The following is a 22,184-nucleotide window of genomic DNA, read 5'->3' as shown; positions in this document are numbered from 1 at the left end:
AGCTGAAATATTTCAGCACACACACAAAAAAAATCTATAAACAGGAGCAGAGGAGCTCCACGGATGGCCATGTGGGCCTGTGGTTCTAAGAGAGATTTTTTTTTCTCTTTGGGGAACTCATTTCCTAGAAGCTTGGATCCAGGAGAGAATATGCAAGGTGGGTGGAGGTGGCTTCTCTCCATTCTGTGGGAACACATGTTCCCTGGCACACAGAGCGAACTATGACAGACCAAAATGTGAACGTGTGTGTAGATCCATATACATAGAGCCGAAAATAAAAGTAATCTATTTCCTCTCAAAGAAAAGATTGTTATTTCTAAAGAAAAGAAAATATATATTATTAGTAATATCAAAATAAGCACATTTAAGGGGTCTGTACAGCCTTGAGCGCGTGCCAACATGAGGACATGCTTCAAGCTTTCGGGATAATCTTTGACAGGATTCTGAAGCTGGAGGGAAGTAGGTATAATGTTCAAGTACACAACATGGTCGTAATTAAGACTAGCACGGAAGGCGAAATTCGGGAAGGTGCAAACCCTGTCCCCACCAGTTCCCGGAAGAAAAGAATAGGGAGTATTGTTCTTCACCAAGGTATATATAGAAGTCCCTTCCGCTGCTGTTCCTGCTAGAATATAAAACCCCTTTTCATCAAGCAGAAGCTGTGACAGACCGAAGCGAGGATGTAAAGATAGTCTGTAGAGTGGAAGTTTCTAAGCTAGGAGAAAGTCTACCTGGAGGGAAAGAAGGAAGCAAAGTTGTGTTTTACCTAAGGAAGCCCAGCTCCTTGAAGAAACCCAGTATTATTTGTTCACTGCTTGCTATACCAGTATATTCCAGCAGAGGGCAGACGTTACATGAAGATGAATCAAACTCGCCAACCCCCTTCCCTGTTTCTGCTTTCAATATTTTATTATAAATTTTCTGGTTTCTAGACGATTTTAAAATATTTTTAAAGTAGTTAAGATATAGAATATGTTAAATGCAAAATTTCTTAGATCTCAGTTAATATTTTTGAATATTACCAAAATATTCAAAATGTGTTTCCAAAATTAAGAGATTTTTGCCCCCCACAATTTACAGCCTTCTCTTAGAGATTCATTGTCAATGAAAGTAAAGCTGTTGTTTTTTTAAAATCTATTTGTGAAGTTATTACTCTTTAACTTTTTATTTTGAAAAATCCATCCTATCTCTTAATTGAACAAGTGTAATTTTCTTTGGGTCCAATCAGTTTGATATAGACAATTATGTTAATAGAAGTGACTGCCATTTTCGAATTTATTTCATAACTGGCCTTAATAATTCCCTTAGAAAACAACGACATGTGTAAAACTTAATTAAACACATTATACACTATGAGTCTAATGTCCAATGCAGCTCCACAAGAGTTTGGATTTATTTATCTTCAAAACTCTTTCCCCCAATTTAAAAGGATAGTTCTTACAATAAACTTTAAAACTATAGAAGATACTATCTATATTTTTAAATAAAAGCAAGCCACCTGGGAGTAGTGTCTGAATTCAGATCTGGGAGCCTCGCTGGGCTCCAAAGCACAGGTTCTCTTCACAGCAAAGCCCTGTCTCTGTCAGCCCCTGTTTCCTATGTCTTCTTTAAAAGGATACACACATGACTCTGGATATTAGGACCTTCCAGATTGCCACTTTTTGAAAAGGACAAAGACGAAAGAGAGAATCCTGGAAAAAAAAAAAAAAAACCAGTTGTACCAAGTCAATGTTTGGTACATAAACTCAAAACTTTTTGTTTTGTTTTGTTTTTTCTTTTGCGATACAACACATTTCTTGTTAACTCTTTTTTTTTTTTTTTATTCAGACAGAAAACCTGCAGGGAAGGCAGTTTTGGTGTTATTGGAGATATGCTATTTTCTTTGTCATTAAATTTATTTCTTTTAATACCTCTATTTTTACTGAAGAACAAATATAAGTGCACAAAAATTTGCTGCTTAGGGAACTATATTTCCATTGTGAAGAGGTGAAGATTTGTCATTTAAAGATCCATTTTAAATAACAAAGCAATGGGGCTCTCTATCCTCCTTGTTACTGTTGCAATGATCTCTAACAGAGTTACTGTAACTCATTTTGTGAAGACAAAAGTGTCCCTTCTCAATATGTGTGCAAAATGAGTGTGGACCAGTGAATAGAAATTTTATGTCTATTCGTGGGTCAGAAATATTAGCAAAGTGCAAACATCTCGCTACCTTGTTTCTTGGAAGATAAATGTTTAATTTTTATGGAAAATTGATATTACAAGGAAAATGATTTTTTAGATGAGTTTCATTTCCTTTAGCACTAAGGATACAGAGCTTTCAAAGCTTTGCACAAATCGTTATCCATGCTTGATGTTGGTTAAAAGCACTGAGATGCTGGGTGACGTGGAGAAGTCATTTAACCTCTCTGAATATTGGTTTCTCACGTATAAAACTAAGGTGATAATGGGTGTTGCTACTGCAGAAGATGGTGCTATATCATAATTATTTAATTATATCTAATGAAATTATATCTGGGAAAGCTCTAATCTTAGTGTTCTTCTGACACAATGCAGATTTGATTGTGAAATCTACATAAACCAAATAATGAAATCAATCACACTGTATTTTGTAGCAACACTATGATCAGTACATTATTTGTACATGCTGTATAAATCCTCCACCTCAAAGTTAGTAATACTAGAACAAAACTGGGGATGGTGCTCCTGACTTTACATACACTAAGAGTCAGTTTAAGATTATGGTTTAATTACTAATGATTAGAAAATGAAATGGAAAATCAAATATTATTTCCATTTCAGCTAAACTCACTGGAAAATTTGTTGGTAACAATATTCAATTTCTCGATTGTATTTATTGGCATTTTTCCAGCCACTTTAGTAGACTCTTCAGCTCTCAATTCTACATTTCAAATAACAAATGGAGAGTATGTCGAAATTCACTTTTTGCCACAGAAATCTTGGCCTATATGTTTAGAACTGGAATTATCTTCGCAATGACATTTTCCCATCTCATTTTACACCTTGCCTTTTCCTTACAAATCATATTCTCTTTTCATCAGTACATCTGCCCAAAACGCTCTCCGACTTGACAGTTCTATCCCACACTCGCCTCTGAGCTTCTAACAAGACATACCTCTGGGAATTGCAAAGTGCCATATTTAAAATCTCTCTGTGAGAGATACAGGTTTTCCCGTGTGATCATGAGGGATTCCTCGATTCTGAGTTCCAGAGCTAATCTATGACAACTGATAAGCACAGTATTTTCACATTAGTGTATTTATGTTGTGCTAATATACTAAAACAGAATGTATGTCCGTTGAGAGTTTTTGTACAACTTCTTTCTCAGCTTCTGATTTTTAAGGGTGGTGTCTTACTTGTTTGACAGATGGCATGGGCTGAAATTCCATGATATTGTCCAACCTAAATGAATTAATCAAACTGTAGGGAGATGCCTTACATGTCAGGAAAATATTCCATGGGGACAAGAGTCCGTAACAAAAAGCAAGAAATTACGGACGCACACAAAGCAAGGATGACTCTCAGATATTGGGCTCTAAATTGAAGGAGGGTTGTGCACCGCCTGAATCCACTTACATGGATGGCGTTCTGGAAAGAGTAAAGCCGTGAGGCCAGAAACCAGATCAGTGATTGCCAGGGGACAGCGGGAAGGCACTGACAACAAAGACTGAGGGGACCTATAAGGTGACAGAGACCTCTTCACTATAGTAGTGGTTACATGCAGAACTGAAAACATTGGTCAAACTCAGTAACCACAAAAGGGTGGTCTTCGTAGTGAAGCCATGTTCATCTGGCTCAGGATGATGACAACTTAACATAAGGAACATTCTGATAACTTGGAGCTGTGCATCTCCTCCTCAAGTTGTACTGATAACACAGAATGTGCTTGTTGCATTTCAGTGCTATAAAATGTGGCACTGATAGTGGTTTTAAATAACTGACAGGTATCTTAGTGTGATTTATTAGTGTTTTGAGAGCTTTAGGAAGAAATGAAAATTGTCTAGCAAGTTATAAATATTATGAAATAGAATTAATTATAAGATCATTATGAAATGGGATGCCTGCCCTAGTAATGCACGAATCGTTTGATTTTCATTTCAGTTGAGCTCTCCTGCCAGCAGGTCATTGTGTCTAGTATTGCACAGTGGTTATCAAATCAAAAGAGGCAAATGATACTACAGCTAGTGGACACAAAAGGTACCGAGGGTCAGACCAACCTGAACAGCAAGTTTCACAAATCTTTCTGATTCCAAGTCAGCTTCAAGAGCTCCTGTGCCCTGACATTTCCCAGGTGAATGCTAGTTCTGATCCTTGACAATGCGATCACATACGTCTTTGGAGATAAACAGTAAAAAAGAAGGTTGTCAAAAAGGATTGACCCTGACTACTGAAAGCAACCCTGGGACCCAGTGAAGGGCAGACGCTTGCCTTTCAGACTCTCGGTTGATGGTGGCTTCATATAATTATAGTAAAGAGAAAAGCTTCCAGACTCTCAGGCTCTAGCAAATGTAATGCCAAACGTCAGTCACATTCTCTTTTGGGAAGATTCAGAGATTTTTAAATTCATGTTTATTTATCTCTGAAATGTTAATTTCCTAACTGGTCAGTAGGTCTGTATGCTTCATTAAATTTTATCCTTTGAGCATCCCTCTGTCATCATACGCAGAAAAATAAAAGCCCAATGGTTTCCAAAATAATTTTGTTTAAAAGCCGCTATTAAGCTTAGAAATTCTTTCCAGGAGACAAAATTTATGTGTGCAGGTAAGATACAGAATTCCAATCACAAATGTGCAGGAATTCACATTTACTTTCCTGTTGGGTGTTCCTGTAGGTAAGTAATGCAAGTCTGAGTCATTCCTAGCAGCTGCTCATCCATAGTAGAATGTTTTTAGAGTAGCCTGTGTGAAACTCTTACCTTTTATTCATCCTTGCTTGGGTGTGCCTTCCCCACTTGCAATGAACTGTATGTACTGTGCGCTGTAGAGGTGTGCAGCTAAAATACGTTTATTCTCAGAAATATTTTTTAAATATTTTAAAATGTTTTCCTTTGCAGAATCAGACACAAGTTTGGCAGAAGGAAGTGTCAGCTGCTTAGATGAAAGTCTTGGACATAACAGCAACATGGGCAGTGATTCAGGCATCATGGGAAGTGATTCAGGTACTGCCTAACTGTTGTGTAAACCTGAAAAAGTGTGAAATAAGACACCATATAGTGGAATGCACGGGGGCTGCTCAGAGCCTCCCTAATGGATTTATGCAATTAAAGCAAATTTTTTTTCAAAAGCGAGTCATGTTGGAACTTTGCCATTTACTTTCTTTAACAGCATAACTTGCTCAAGTCTTACAGGAAAACTCTGATTTTGATCTAGTCTGTGCCTTTTTGGTCAGGGGTAAGTAACATTTCATAGAATCATGTCCCTTCTATTCTTTCATGAGATCTATCTCAGCTGATTTAACTGTGCTTAAATTCTTAGTAGAGTTTGGTATATTTACCCCTTCCCAGATTAGGTTTTATTTCAAAATGTACTAGGACAGAAAATGAATACTTCACATTACAACAGATGTAATGTGACTACAGATAATAAATAGGGTGCCTCTTAAAACCAGAGTCTAGAAATTGCACATAGAGCTAAGTTAGTTCTGACTTGGATGCAATCATAGCAGAGCATAGATAGTGTTTTGATCACTAAATGAAAACTTGACTAGGTATGTCCCACACTGCTCTCCATATTGGCTGCCTCTCACACCTGCAGGAAGTGAGAATGTCTGCCTCCAGTGCCTCCCACTTCCTCTAATCAGACTTCCTAACTTGTCAGTTTGATTGATCCAAATGATCCCATTCTATCTCTTGACTGTGTGATTACAAAGAGCTAGAGGGTTCACATCTTTAGACTGGGGCCGATGAGTTACTGATGTCTATGATTCACCTTTTTGTGTTTGCCTAAAAGTTTGGGGAAAATGCATTGCAAGAATTAATAAATAAAACCACTTGGCAATGAGCCAGCTAGGGACCAAAGGAAAACTGATAAATTAAGAAATAAGTTAGGTTATTCTTTGTGATTGGGTTTCTACTTAGAAAGTACTGTGTGATTCTTATTGTTTTGCACTGTCAGGTTTATACAAATATAAATCAACAACAAGGGAAAAGATTTTTACATAAGGATGGTTATCTGCCTTAAAAGCTTTTGAAGTCGAATTACACTGTGCTTCTATTTATGCATGTTTTCTCCCTACCAGTGGCACTACTGCATCCTTTACAAGTTAGTGTGAGGAAAGCTAGCTCACCAAATGTCAGTCATGACTTGGTCGTTAAAAGTGGTCAGTTCGTTCGTTTTCTGTTCGGTGCAGTCAGTGTTAAGTTCCCCACAAGGATCAAATTTGATTTTCTGTCTTTGTTATGGAAGAGTTAAATTTAATACTTACCACTTCTACTGTACGTCACTGATGCTAGAACTCTAAATATACTCCAGCTGATAGTTATGGTCCATATGGGTTGTTTTAAGCTGCTTTGCCCTATCCTAATTTGTATTTGCCTAAGGAAGGGCTTTCAACAATCTTCATTCATTCAATAAATATCTAAAACACATCCTCTATTTGCAGGGCATTTTGCCTACTTAGAGCTGTTAGCAAATGTATTTGCTGATTTTTTAGTCTTCAATGTGGCATGAAAGACATGATAAATCTGAGCACAGCCTACTTTTAAAAAGCAAATACATTTTCAAAAGCAAATAACATTTTTTAAAGGCAAGCACATTTTCCAGGGATGCCCTTCAAGGACTAGATGGATCAGGGTGTAAAAGCAAAGAAGGATTTTGCATAGTGGGCAGTAAAATTCTGAAATGATAACATTTATGAAATATTTGACCCCTGGGTGCATCCTGAAGCTGTATAGAAGTCATTTAATAAAAGCTTTTGGTAAATTGGTGAAAGGTTAAATGCATATTGGATAGTTTAATACTGTAAAAGCTGAAATTGGTTTCACCTTCTAGGCTGACATCATAAAACACTTGAAATCACATATCCTTAATCCCCCTTCAAAAGTAACATAAGGAGAACCAAGGCAATTGTATTATGATCTTCATAGAAGTACCCTACTATAGGAGAATGATTGCTAGCTCTTTCAAGTTTAAATAGTCTAAGTAGGTTGCAAGATTTCTCTTTCCCCATTTTTAGGAAGATACATTGCTTCTCAAAGCAGTGACACTCTCTGTCAGTCCATATTGACCTGATATGGAGAATGTACCTCCTGCTATTTTGAGAAGATGTCTATTAATATTTGTCCAATAGGAGTGTTTTTTCCCTGTGGTTACACACTATAGGTAAAAGGATGCTTTGTCGATTTCAAACACATGCAGTGGCAGACCTTTTCTCTCCAAGAATAACTCAGCTGTCAAAATCCATGTGAGAATGAAATTTGCCACATGGTGTACTTCCAATAGAGTATTATTATTTAAACCCTATTTCGTTTCATTTTTGACCATTTACATTTTATAATGTAATTTAAAGACCTAAAACTGACTTTTATTTTAAAGGGACTATGCAATATACCTCAAAGCCTGTCACTGTTTTTAATATCATTTTTATTATGGGGTTTAATTGATTGTAACTTGGGTTCTATGGAGTGTATAATTAGTTTTAATGGTTTATAATTTGGATTCTATTGATTATATAATTGGGTTATATTGATTACATCAGAGAGAATGAATAAATAGAATAAATAAACCAAAACCAAACATTTCATTTTTATTTGATGCTAGCTTGTGGCTCATTAATTCCAGCCCAGTTTTCTCCTTCTGGTGACAGAAAAGATGAAACTGGTTTCATTGCTTATATGGATACATTTTTCCATCCCTGTGTCAGAAGATGTGATAAGGCAAGAATCAGGCAGAATATTTAGCACTAACCCAGCATTTTTTTTGGATGCTGTTCTAACATTGAATCCAACTCTATTTTTTCCCCTGAATCCACTCTGTTTTCTGTTTTAAATCTCTGGGCTGCCCATTGGATCTCCTAGTCCTGAGTCAAAAATAAACAGGATTATCTATTTATCTAGCCTGATATAGAAGGTTCAAGCAATAGAATTTCCTATATTGAGGTCCTTTGAGAAACAAATTTGCCTTGGCAGGATGTAGTATATAACAGGTGCCTACAGAATGAATTAGTGGCATGTGACCAGTTCAGTAGCAGCAAAGCCTCATAATTTTGTTTCTGGAGTTAAATCTTTGAAATAATAGCTTGACTCTTCTTATCCTTCTGAGTTATAGTAATACCATAAAAATCCCACAATGTTGTATTGGTTACATTTCTCATCGCTTAACCACATGGTTAACAAGAAACAACTTAGGGGAAGAAAGAATCACTCTAGCCTGTGGTTCAGAGGATAGGATCCATCATGGCAGAGCAGGACATGGTGAGGATTGGAGCTCCTGGCTGTAGAAGACGGGGAGTCAGTTGTCTTGCTTATTTCTCTGGCAGCCTAGCAGGAAGCAAGTTATCCAGGCTATAACTCTCAAGGACTCCCCTTGCCTCAGTGCAATTACTTCCTCCAGCTAGACCCAGCCTTTCAAAGCTTTCTCCCAAAGCAGGGCTACCTACAGCAGAGGGAACTAGGAGACCTTGGGGCCACTTCAATTTCAATCTCTAACATATGCACAAGTGACAGAGAGTTCATTCATTTTACTTGGGTTTGGGGTCTCTAGAAAAGAGACCTAGAAAATCCTTATGCTTTTCTTTTTAAGTTTTATTACCAAAGGATATAATAGAAAACATAACAACATAAAGGAGGAAATTATTACTAACAAGTATATACAATTACTATGAGGAACACAACATTTTACTGTTTTTAAATCTGGACCAAAATTTTGGTAGAGTAAAATTAATAGAGAATTTATAGATATAAATTTCTGTGTCTTGATCTTGATACTACTTAAATTATATCTTTCAGTATAAATATTCTAACACTTTGCGGGGGAAAGTTGGATAATAAATACTCTTAGTAGAGATTAAGTATGATGATTTTCATTACCTATAAAAGCCACTTGCTGGAAATGAAATATTACTGTTAAATAACCTGAACCTTATAGAAATATAATGGGAAGTGAACTTAAAATACTGATGATCTGTGTGATGTTTTTTCATGAAAAAACCTGTTAAATGATTCAGCAGATGATCCAACCATAGCTTAAATATCTTACATCCGTCCTCATTCACGCATAGAAAGCAAACGTCCCGCTTGCTCTGTGGATGATTCTCACTAAGTGGCATTCCGGTGTGAATTTTCCTACCTGTTCAGTTAGTCCTCTCTCAGCAATTTAAAACCCATGTCCAGAGGATCAACGGTTTGCGGAAGTGGAGTTGTCAGCAAGTTTTTAAAAGTTAATGGGATGGTGTTAGTTTAGTTTTATTGTGATCATTGATAAGGGAGTGAGCGTTCATGTCGTGTGTGGTCAAAGACTGATAAGCACCGTCATTTCATCTTTTCCGATGCTTTCAAGCACAGGTGGACATTTCAGTTGGAAAAATATTTGTTTTACTACATTCCGTGCTACAAGCAATGCCTTTTTAGAGCCTTCCCTCTCGGCTAATAAGATGGAAAAACACGGTCACTTCTGAACAAAATATGTTTAAACCAAGACATGTTATAATAAGAGTATTCTAGCATTTATAAAATCACTATTAGTTAGCATTTACTTTGTCAGTATTTTTTACTTAAAAATGTGTGTTATGGAAATAAACTTGTAATATATTTTGCTTTGGGTTTCAGAACAAATGCATGGGGATTTGCATAACAGGGAGTAACAAAATGAATGACAATTTAAAACTACATGGCAAAATACATGACAATTTAATTTAAAGCTACACAATTATGTTTTATCTTTTGGTGGGAACATCAATTAAAGGCCAGTATAGAAAATAAATACTGTCCTACACTTTCCTAAATATGCTGTACAACCTAGTTGCCTCAAATGCAAAAGATCTCCCTGTTCTCTCTGTGTATGTCTCTCTCTCTGTCTCTCTCTCTCTCTCTCTCTCTGTCTCTCTCTCTCTCTCTCTCTCTCTCTCTCTCTCTCACACACACACACACACACACACACATACACACACACACACACACACATGCAGCCCTCCATGTCCACAAGTGTCACATATACAGATTCTGTCAAAGTGTATCCAAACTATATTTTAAAATTTGTACTGAACACACAGAAATATTTTGTCATTACTTCTTAAACAAAAAAGGCTTTTTATAAAGCATTTACATTAGATCAGGTTTGTAAGTAGAGACCATTTGTAAGAAGATATATATGCACATTATATTCAAGCAATGGTCCAGTTTATATGCAGTCTTGAGCGCCAAAAGCCCCATAGAAACCAGTAGATGTCAGCAGGTATGCGCTCTGTGGCATTTCGTTGTCAGATGATACTTTAGCAAATTAAGGAAGTAGTTCCAGCTGTTACTTTTCTTTCTTTTTAATAAAATTTAAAAGTGCAAGGGACAGCAGTGATAGCTCCTCTTGGTTTACAGGTGGAAGGGCTAAGAGAAACCAGAAGGACAAATGGCTGAACAAAGACCCGAGAAACCTGGTTCTCAACCTGGCTAGCCGTGGGAACCGACAAGCCTATGTTAACAGTCCTTCTGAGAGCAAGGGAAATGTGTCCTCTCCTTGGTCTCCCCACATCCTCTCCTCCCAAGGCCTCCATGCTGTTAATTCACTCCATGGCAGGGAACTTTGGGTAATGTCCTGAAGACAAACCTGATACTCTCTGCTCCAGAAAATAGGAACTGGGCTGGCTTGGCTCTCAGAGGAAAGGGACTTAAGTCTCCAGAAGCACGTGTGTGCAGTTTGCCGCTGTCTGGCTTAGTGTCTTCCTTGCCCTTGATCTCATGTTGCTTTTTCATGTTTGCTTCCTGCAGATGAGAGAACGGAGACACAGAAGGCATCGCCTGAGCCAGAACTGCAGCTCAGGCCTTACCAAATGGAAGTGGCCAAACCAGCTTTGGAGGGGAAGAATATTATTATCTGCCTCCCCACAGGGAGTGGGAAAACCAGGGTGGCTGTCTACATCACCAAAGATCACTTAGACAAGAAGCAGCAGGCATCTGAGCCTGGCAAGGTTATAGTCCTTGTCAATAAGGTATGCCTCCTGTACTCACCTTTGCTTCAATACTCTCAATTTTGTTACATTATTCTGAAGCTTTTAGACAATAACATTTGTAGCAGCAACAAATGACAGATTTCGTTTCATTAGGTGTGATGTCAAATAAACCATTTATTTTAATTTTCATCTTTAAGCTCTATACCTAAAATTTAAAAGATTAACTTTAAATTGATTTTTTTTTCATAAAACTACAACATTAAATCAAATCGTTCTAACTTACATATAAAAGTTAAATTTTCCCACACACAGTGTAAGGCTGATAAACGTGAGTATGTGTGACCTGACAATGTCCCTGGAATGTAGGATCAAGTACTTTCCTTTAAAGTCGCTTTAGCCACTAACCCTTAACTACACATCCTCTTTATCCAGAATATGCAGAATGTGACTGAAAGCCAAAGAGAAAATTAAGTGAATATTTTGTCTATTTTGAGTTAAACAGTCAAATGATGGTTAAAGAATTTATGCAAATATATATTACATTAAATGTTACTGAACTTTACTTGGAAAATATGTGTGTCTTCTGAGGACCCCCAGACCATCTTCATATTAACACTACAAATAAAATTTATTTACTTGAATTTTATTTAAATACATGAGAATTTATACATTTGTAGATTGAGAATATTAATTTTTCCCATTCTATAAAATTTAGTGTGCTTTTCATAACCAATAATAACTTTTTCTTATTATTATATATTCATTTACAGAAAATATATCAATATACTTTTAAGACTATATTTTTTTAAGTTTAGATTATTCTAAAATTTTTGATTGAAATCTTCTTTGCCATACTAATAATTCTAAAAATCTAAGCCTTAGTGATTTCCATCACAATGTTTGAGATTGACCTGTGTGTAATTTCTGAGTCCAAAGTGTTCTCCTGGAACTGGGAATGTGGCTCAGTGGTTGAGCTCTTGCCTAGAACGTGCAAGGCTCTGGGTTTGAAATCCAGTACTCACAAACATACAAACACACATGTGCTCACATATTAAAAAGGGTTTAATAATGACTCATTTAAATTTTCCTATCTTTCTTTCTTACGTGGAACCTAATGAAATCAAATACTTTGCATACAGGACAGTACTGAGTCCTAGGTCCATAGGAAAAAAAATAATGCTGTTAAATTAATCCAGGCATCAACTAATGCCTTTGTTTCTTTAGTGGAAGTTCTGCCTTTTTCTGAATCTCAGCTTCATCCCCTCTCCTCTCAAAGGTTCTCTCCCCTATTTTCCTGTTTCTGTTATTTTTACCACCCCATCCAAACAATGAACCTTTAAAGCCCAGTTATTATTTTTCATTTATTTCCTTCCCTAATTTCCATTATCTGGTCATAGAATCATTGGCAGTAAGAGCTGAGAGGGCCTTTGTAATGTAGCTTTCTTCCTTTGCAGAGAGGCCTATCACTTCTGCTGGATAATGCCTGGTACCAGAGGTACCTCCTATCTTTTAAAACAACCGCAGGCATCCTCTCCACACTTGCCACTCAAGGAAATCCAGGCATGCATTCACCCAAACTTATGTGTTCTATGGAACACACAGTCACTCTTTCCTGTCATTCTGGAACATAAGTTCTCCCGCTTTGCAACAGATCTTTACAAAGAAATGGCACCATCCTTTCATTAATTCATGTAACGTGATTTCCTGACCCCTCGAGATTTGGAGTTCCCTCAGACACAGTGTTAGACAAAATGTTGTAGATCCAGTCTCGGGAATGTGGAGCGGAGGAGAGATGAGGTAAACATTCAACCCCAGGCTGAGTATATTTGTACATCATAGACTTTGACGTTAGCTACATCTTGCTATCAGCTTGAAATCCTTGGTTCCTTTTCATTTGAATACCTTTGAATACATACCAAGCTAAAACCTCTTTACTTTCTTTTTCTGCAACTAATTTACAAGCTTCAGCATAAGCACTCAATATATTTCTTATTCATGTTAAGTGATCATTTTCATCTATTTTTATTATTTTATGTGTATGAGTGTTTTAGGCAAAACGTGTCTGCACAACACATGCATGCCTGATGCCCATGGAGGCCATCAAAGGGTGTTGAATCCTCTGAAACTAGAGTTACAGATAGTTGTGAGCTGCCCTGTGAGTGCTGGGAATTGAACCTGCATCCTCTGGAAGAGTAGCAAGCATTTCTGACCACTGAGCTACCTCTCCAACTCTTGATCTAATTTTGTAATGGTCTACTGTACCTTCACTTGCACAAACATTCTTCTGCTTGATGATTTATTCTAATTGGGAATCTTTCAACCCATAAAATGTAGGTAATTCTTACACACGCATATTTCCATAAATGTTTATGCATTTAATGTTTATAATTTTCATTATTCATATCCATTTGGATCCTTTTAAGAATCAAAGCAAATTTCACTCGTTCTATGTGGTTTGTGTGGATGAATCCGGCATCAGCTTTAGCATAGGCTGTGAGCTAGGTACTTAAGACCCATGCACTTAGCTTAAGCTGTGAGCTAGGTGCTTAAGATCCAAGTACTTATTAGCATAGGCTGTGGGCAAGGTACTTAAGGTCTAAGTACTTCCTGGCTATTTTCAAAAGCTGTGAGACTAAACAAAGATTCCAATATTTACAGCTATTTGTGAATATTTTATAGAGTAACTAAAAGTTTCCCATTAAATATAAAAACTTTTGAACTGTACACAGGAAATCTGAATTTTCAAATGGCATTTCCCCACCGAGTAAGCAGAGCACCACTCAGTCCTTTTTTGCCTCAGTCTTGTTTTCCTTGAGATTACTAGAAGTCTTCCCACTAGCTCTCTATTTACATCATAATTGCTCACTGTAAGTTCTTTTGTTGTTGTTGTTTGGTTTTAATTAAAGTAGCTTCAGCTTTAACGATTGGTGTTGCTGTCAGGAGATCTCTGACTTATTTAGACAGCATATTCATGCCTGGCCCGATAGCAGTGTATTATAACTTTTAGTCTAGAGTACAGAAATCCTGGTCTCTAATACCATTTCCTTTCGTTTCCATCCTTTCCAAAGTTATAGCCTTCAAGTGCAGAGAGAAACGCAAACACCACCTGTGCTCCCAGACTTTCCATTTCCTATCTAGGGCTTCACCATCACGAGGGATAAATCCCAGGTTCCTTCAGATGCTGTGATGCAGCCCCATATGATTCAGCAGAAGTGGGTAGCAGTTGGGCTTGATTAGTCTTGGCAAGCACCGTGTCACATCTCAGGAAAAGGCTCCAAGAGGACCACACACCTCCCAATTAGCCATGTCAGACTTGCATCTGGCTTCCTCTGTGTCCTTCAGTAGGAAGTCAATGCCACCCAGAGTGAGTTTCAGGATTATCCAACAGTGACTGAATTATCAGGTAATACAATAATTATGAGAAATACAATGTGCATGTGCTGAAGCCTGGCCATGACATTCTTCCTGCCAATTTTTTGTTTGCTATACTATATACTCCTGGACTTCCATTTTTACATCCTCCTAGAATGGAACCTGTAGCAAGTTTTTTTTCTTTTGGGCCACCAATCAGCTCCTAAATCATGACACAGAGACTTCTTATTAGTTATGAATGCTAAGCCTTATCTTATTCTCTTATAACTTAATCTTCTTTTTCTTCATCAACATTTTGCCTTGGGGCTTTTTGCCTTTTCTTTCTGTATGTCCTACTTTAACTGCTTCTCCCTATCTGGCTGGCTGGTGCTAGCTGGCTGGTGCTGGGTGTCTCTCTCTTTCTCTTTCTCCTCTCTCTTCTTTTTCCTATCCTCTTTTGAACATAGACTTCTCTTCCTACTTGTTCTCTCTGCCTGCCAGTCCCATCTATCCCTCTCCTGCCTAGCTATTGGTCATTCAGATTTTTATTAGACTAATCAGTTGTCTTAGGCAGGCAAGGTGAAACAGCAACACATCTCTTTACAACTAAACAAATGCAACATAAACAAATGAAACACATCCTTACATTGTTTAAAAAAAATGCAGCAGAAACAAATGTAACATACCTTTACACAGTTAAAATAATATTCCACAGCATAAATAAATGTAACATATCTTTACATAGTTAAATATTCCACAATAGAAACTCTCAAGGAAGCCTGACTGGGGCTGACCATATAGCTCAGGTGTTAAGAGTTCTTGCCTAACATACAGGAAGCCTGGGGGTCAATCCTCAGCACTGCACACAAGCACAAATCATGCTCAGTGGTACATGCTTGTAATTCCAGCACTGAAGAGGTAGAGACAGAGGATTCAGGAGTTCAAGGTCATCCTAAGCTACAAAGAGAATTCAAGACCAGCCTGTACTAAGTGATAACACCCTTTCTCAAACAAAAGAAAACAAAATTTAAAAATAAGATAGACTAGGTCATCTTTTCCTCCATTCTAGAGATATTGAGTGACTTGAAATGTGGAGGTGTCACTGGGGTTTCAACTGCTGCTGTTACCAGATATTGCAACACACAGAGTTGGCTGGAAAGGAAGCAAAAACCTCTCTCACCCTTGCATGCTACTTTGTTTTTATGCTGACACCAAAGCTGTTCTTTTTTTCCCCCTTTGGTTTTTCGAGACAGGGTTTCTCTATATAGCTTTGTGTCTTTCCTGGAACTCTGGAACTTGCTTTGTAGACCAGGCTGGCCTCGAACTCACAGAGATCTACCTGCCTCTGCCTCCTGAGTGCTGGGACTAAAGGCATGCACCACCACTGCCCAGCTGACCAAAGCCACTTTTATAGTTCATTCTTTCCTATCCCACACATTGTCCTCACACAGTGTTGAAGTTACTGTCCGGGTTCCCTGCTCTTTCCACTCTTGTAGGCAAATAGTCTCTAGCAGGATCCCAGGCACTAAGAATAAATGATCTCTAGAATATGTGCTCAGCTAGACTGAGTTCCTCTAAGTTACCAGCCTTATCTTACATCTCTTTGTGTTCTAGATGCAGTGTTGACATCTCATACAAACACCATGGTTATTTAATGTCAGATGAATAGACTGAATGAAATATAGATGGTAATAGCAAATTAACTGATTCAGTGTAAACATTCCTCTTACTCATCCCCACACAGTCCTTTGACTGATATTCTTCTGTGTCTTTCGCTTTGCTTTCCTCTCTCTTTCTTCTGAATTTTTAAAATTTCTGTGTGCTCTCATTTGTAAAGGTCATGTTAGCTGAACAACTTTTCCGTAAAGAGTTCAACCCATTTTTGAAGAAATGGTATCGCATTATTGGATTAAGTGGTGATACCCAGCTGAAAATATCATTTCCAGAAGTTGTTAAATCTTACGACGTTATCATCAGCACAGCTCAAATCCTGGAAAATTCCCTCTTAAATCTGGAGAGTGGAGAAGATGATGGTGTACAGCTGTCAGGTTGGTTGGAGTGACTAATTTTAGAAAAAAAAGACCGATAGAAATGGTAAAGACAGAAACAGAGACTACTCCTTAAATCGTCGAAGGTGGGATATATCCTACCTTCTTCACTGTAAAATAAGACTACAGTTCTGCCGACATTCTTTGGAATGGTTAAATCATTAGGAGAAAAACAGAGAAAAGTTAAAGTAATCACAATAATTAAATGAATGCAAAGTTTAGACGACACAAGATCATCCTTCTCTAAATAGTATACTCTTCACTCAGTATAACAAAAATAGGATTTATCAGCCTAAAATTACTATTTTATTCAAGAACAAGAGTGGAGCCCTGGGAAGATTTTGTTTTTGTTGTTGTTGTTTATTTGGAAGAAAGATATGAATTTCACAACATTTTCTGAATCTTATCTTGAGACAGAGATAACAACTAATAGGAACAGAGCCATGATTACCATTCCAGAATATTTTATTCAGATATGGTAACGATGGGTAAAGTCATATTCATGGATAACGTCATATAGAGCCAATAGGCCTGTACCTATATTCTGCCCAACAAAAGACAGGCAATGGCAGCTCATTGCTTTAGCTTCATGGTGCATTTTAGGTAAACAGACCTTCTGTCTTTTCTGTTAAGATTTTTCCCTCATTATCATTGATGAATGCCATCACACCAACAAGGAGGCCGTCTACAACAACATCATGCGCCGGTATTTAAAGCAGAAGCTGAAGAACAATACCCTGAAGAAACAAAACCAACCAGTAATTCCCCTGCCTCAGATTCTAGGACTGACCGCATCACCTGGTGTGGGAGGAGCCAAAAAGCAAGCAGAGGCTGAAAAACATATTTTAAATGTAAGTCACTGAGTTTGTGGACAACCAGACAGGATGTGTCAAATGCCTGGGTTTCTTGGGATTTTAAGTAGTGTGGAAAACTCAAGTGTCGGTGTCATCAGTGAAATGAAGGCTGTTTGCTTTGCCTCTAAAAAATAGCCTCAATCTTCTAAACCACGGTGACAGCCTTCATAAATACAAGCGATACAGAGCAATAACGTAATTGTTATGAAGCTGGATATAATTAATGAGAAGGACTGTAGAGATGGCTCAGCCATTAAAGTCTAGGCTCACAACCAAAATTAATGAGAAGTATGGGTTGGATAGAATGCCTTTGGAACTATTGTACTTCTACACTTGAACTCCATGATCTCCTTGATACAGAAACATAGTTGATAGTTCTCATTCCTGATGGCTTGTTACTCAATGACTTTCGAAACAGCATGCTTTCTGTGTCTTTTTCCACTCTGCATCAGTCTAGGATACAGGTTACTCAAATTAAAAGAGGCAAATGAGTAGTTTCTGCCTTTTATGGGAAGCAGAGCCAAGCAGACTGCTGGAGTTTACCTAGTGAGTTCCAGGCCAGCTAAGACTGCTGAGTGAGACCCTCTCTCTAAATAAGGATTTGGGGAGGAAAGTGGGGAAAGTGGGAAATAGAAATACAAGGATCTCTTGTTAAAGATGCACTCATCAACTACCCCATGGGGGTGCCATTTACAGTTGATCTCAAGTGAGAGCATCAGACTACCTAAGAAGCCTCTTGTTATAGGTTGAGTTCAGTAGAAATTATTAAAGCAAAAAAACAGTAAGAAAAGGATTGTCTCCAAGATGTGACTTATTACTGGAGTGAGGCCTAACTTCTACCTATGATCTTGGCACAAAGGGTGCGGCAGACCCTCCTTGTGTGCTCTCTTTTTTCTATGTAGAAAAGAATGAGGATATGAGTATGAACATGAGCATGGCTGTGAATGAAGCAGCTTGATAGAATCAGGTAATAGTTACCACATAACTATCCAGGTAATTTGCATACATTGTTCTATTTTTCTAAGTCCTATGTTAAATCTACAAAATGAAATTTAAATGACATCTTTTTTTCTAGAATTAGAACACACTTTTAGAAGACATAAATATTCTTGATCATTGGTTGATTTGGTCCATAATAAACAATGCTAAAATGCTACATTTAATAAGTAATGCTGCATATTACTTGAATAGAGTGTTATGCTATGTATTTATACTAAAAAAAATTATATTACACTTTGCTGACATTCACTTGTAAGAAAAAATAGACATGGGGTTGGGGATTTAGCTCAGTGGTAGAACGCTTACCTAGCAAGCACAAGGCCCTGGGTTCGATCCTCAGCTCCAAAAACAAACAAAAAAAAAAAAAAGAAAGAAAGAAAGAAAAAGAAAAGTAGACATTCCGTTGTAAGAAAAGAATACTTAAAGTGTCTCTTTTCCAGATATGTGCCAATCTTGATGCATTTACCATTAAAACAGTGAAAGAGAATCTTGGTCAACTTAAACACCAAATAAAGGAACCATGCAAGAAGTTTGTGATTGCCGATGACACCAAAGAAGTATGTTCTAAACATTTCCTATGTATTTGTCTGGCACTCACCAGCCGAATATTTAAATTCCCATTTAACATTTTTATCAAAAAGCCATCCTTTTATACTTTTAAAAATTGATACAAGGCAGCAAAGACTGCCACGAATTGTCTCCACCATCCTCTTTTTTGCTTACATGGAACACAGCTCAGTGCTTAGTTACATTTGATTCTTGGAAGAGTGGAAGTATTGGCCTGGAGAGCATGGATGGCTAATCTGGAGGGACTGTAGGAGTTAATACCCTCTTACTGTTTTGATGTTTTGCACAATTGCTTTTCTGACATTCCAGGAAAGCCATTGTGTTGCAGTTGGCAGTGACAAATCCTCATTGGTCTATTTTCTTTCTCTGGAAAACACCGATTGTAAAACACTGAAGTATTTGTTGCAGTGATGCTTTTCTGGTGAATATTTTCACTAACTAAAAAGTCAGCTTATAGCCAGTTTGGATGTTATGTTTAGTATACTATTCCAATTCTTTCTTTTGTAGAATTGAAAACTTGATAAATTTTAGCTATGTATAATAAGTTTAATCCCATTGAGAATCCACCTCATAAGGTTATTGGGACTTAATGATGGGATATGTGTGCAGTAAGTCATACTCAAAATGTTGTAGGCACCAAACCAGTGTTAGTGGCCAACCTCCATAGTGCACCTATTTTCATTCTGAAATAGAGCTGTGCTGGCTTGTTGGTTATACTACACTCACTGGTACATTTTTGTCACTGCCTTTATTCTCTGAATAGTCTTTTGAGAAGCATTTCCACTCTGTTTTACCTAACTTTTTAAATTACTCTTTAGTAATGTCTGATGCATGGAGAAAAGCACAAAATGTGTGTGTATGAACTTTCATAAATTGACCAAGCTTATGCAAAATATTCAGGTCAAGAGACAGTGCATGACAAGGCCCTCAAAACTCCTTTTCTTCTCCATCCTCATGCCAAGGGAAACTATTAGTTTTGACTGATTTTGAACTTTATCCAAGTTGAATCATGTAACATACATTCTTTCATACCTGGATTTTTTTTCCAAATGATGTCAATTGCTTTTATTTTGGAAATAATAATAGCGAAACCTGGTATTCACATAGGAATGTTGCCTAAATACAATTAAAGACTTTCTAAGTAATTGTGACATTAATTCAATAAGTATTTGTCATTACCTCTAACTTTCAAGGTTTGTAATAATCACTGGCTTTACTTTTTAAGAAATTTAGATTGGCAATTTGATGATAGAGGTTTATGGTGTCAGGATTGGTGTGTCCTGATCATAGAGGCAAAACAGTAAAAACTAAATGTAGTGAACAAAGAAATGATCAGAGATTATTTTGTTACATGGTCTAGTTAATGATTCTGAACCAATTATAATATGTAAATTACTTTAACAAATATAATGCTATTTCAAACAACGTTAGTAATATATGTATAATTGTTTTTAGAATCCATTTAAAGAGAAACTTCTGGAAATTATGACAAGCATCCAAGCTTACTGCCAAATGAGTCCAATGTCAGATTTTGGAACCCAGCCTTATGAGCAATGGGCTATTCAAATGGAAAAAAAAGGTAATTTGGGTTTTGATTTAACAGTTTTTTCCTTGTTTACACCAAGACTTTAGATGATCCTCTCAGATTCAGAAGCAATCTGAAAGCAAATGGAACATCAAGTAGAATGTCTGTGTGTGTAGGGCAAGCCCACACATGTTTTAACTCCTCATCTAAGGAAAGAGGTGTCAATTCATCCAGTTTTCACTTTCATTTATTATATATAAAGTATTAAGGCAGCTATCAACAGCTCTGTCTCCAAAGGCAATTTTACTGACGTGTTTTTCAAGCTGTTCAAATATGGTTCAGGGCCACGTTTCTGCTCACACTGAGCTCAAGTAGCAGGCTTTGGCATTGAAAACTACCCCCATTAGAACCCATGGCACATATGGAGCCTTGCTCTTTCTGACACCACAGTGAAGTTGGCTGCTGAGCCGTAACCTATTCAAGTGTACAACAGTTGTAGGACAGTTCTCTGCCCTTTGCCTCACCCATAGAGTTTATCTTTCCACAGCTGCTAAAGATGGAAATCGCAAAGACCGTGTCTGTGCAGAACATTTGAGAAAGTACAATGAAGCCCTACAAATCAACGACACGATCCGAATGATTGATGCATATAGCCACCTGGAGATGTTCTACAGCGATGAGAAAGCAAAGAAGTTTGCAGTCCTAGAGGAAAGTGAAGACAGTGAAGACGATGCCAGCAGCTGCGATGATGAACTTAAGGGCAGTGGAAAGAAATCTCTGAAACTGGACGAAACCGATGAATTTCTCATGGATTTATTCTTTGGTAAGACTTAGTATAACAACACGGAGCCTGTGTTCCTGCAATGACCTCTCAGACAGGGACTTGCTGCTTTCTTTGAGACTTCCAGAATGCCTTCAAACTTCATTGTTAAAGAATCCCACAAAGACTGTGATTTATAATGGATGGCAGAGGTTAACTTTTAATTGTGTCAGCATAATCATTTGATCGTCCAGTTTAATTGCCATGACCATTGCAATTAATTAATTAAATAGTCCTAGCACAAAATATATCACAAGATTACCTACAGATGAGTCATGTCTTAGTGCCCTATTACATAAAAACTGCCAGTGTAAATATTTTGTTTAACTTTCTGATGCAAAATAATTTTATTTCTAATAGTTTTTAAGTTAACTTCTTCTTTAATGAACCAATAGAAATTGGACATATTTGTGGTGCACAGTAGGGTGTGCATGTATGGGTGTGTTTGGTGGGGATAGCTAAACCAAGCTAATAACATAAATAATTGTTTTTAAAGATAACAAGAAAATGTTAAAAAAGCTAGCTGAAAACCCAAAATATGAAAATGAAAAGCTCATTAAATTAAGAAACACCATATTGGAACAATTCACAAGGTCTGAGGAATCATCTCGAGGAATCATTTTCACAAAGACGCGGCAGAGCACCTATGCACTTTCTCAGTGGATTATGGAAAACGAAAAGTTTGCTGAAGTTGGAGTCAAAGTACATCATCTGATTGGGGCAGGACACAGCAGTGAAGTCAAGCCCATGACACAGGTGTATACCGTCCTTCGGGGGTTCATTTCTTATACTTCAACGAGGCTTCTCTAATTGCTTGTAATGTTTCTCAATTCTTTCACAACCAGATTCACAGGAGGATCTTGTTTTTGACATTTTGAGTTAATGACAGGCCAATGGGTGGT

At 37.4% G+C, this 22,184-nt stretch overlaps 1 protein-coding gene across 1 annotated transcript in view; it reads left to right on the top strand.

Annotated features, from left to right (window-relative positions):
- Window positions 1-22,184, top strand: part of Ifih1 (interferon induced with helicase C domain 1) — a 51,982-nt gene that overhangs the window by 21,771 nt on the left and 8,027 nt on the right. Inside the window, 8 exon segments of the mRNA XM_036185110.1 lie at window positions 5,075-5,179; window positions 10,937-11,157; window positions 16,307-16,517; window positions 17,151-17,368; window positions 18,811-18,927; window positions 20,393-20,516; window positions 21,010-21,285; window positions 21,779-22,038. Coding sequence (XP_036041003.1) covers window positions 5,075-5,179; window positions 10,937-11,157; window positions 16,307-16,517; window positions 17,151-17,368; window positions 18,811-18,927; window positions 20,393-20,516; window positions 21,010-21,285; window positions 21,779-22,038 — 1,532 coding nt within the window.

Source organism: Onychomys torridus, chromosome 4 (assembly GCF_903995425.1).
Source record: "Onychomys torridus chromosome 4, mOncTor1.1, whole genome shotgun sequence".
Classification (NCBI taxonomy): Eukaryota; Metazoa; Chordata; class Mammalia; order Rodentia; family Cricetidae; genus Onychomys; species Onychomys torridus.
This window is presented reverse-complemented; position numbering and strand designations above follow the sequence as displayed.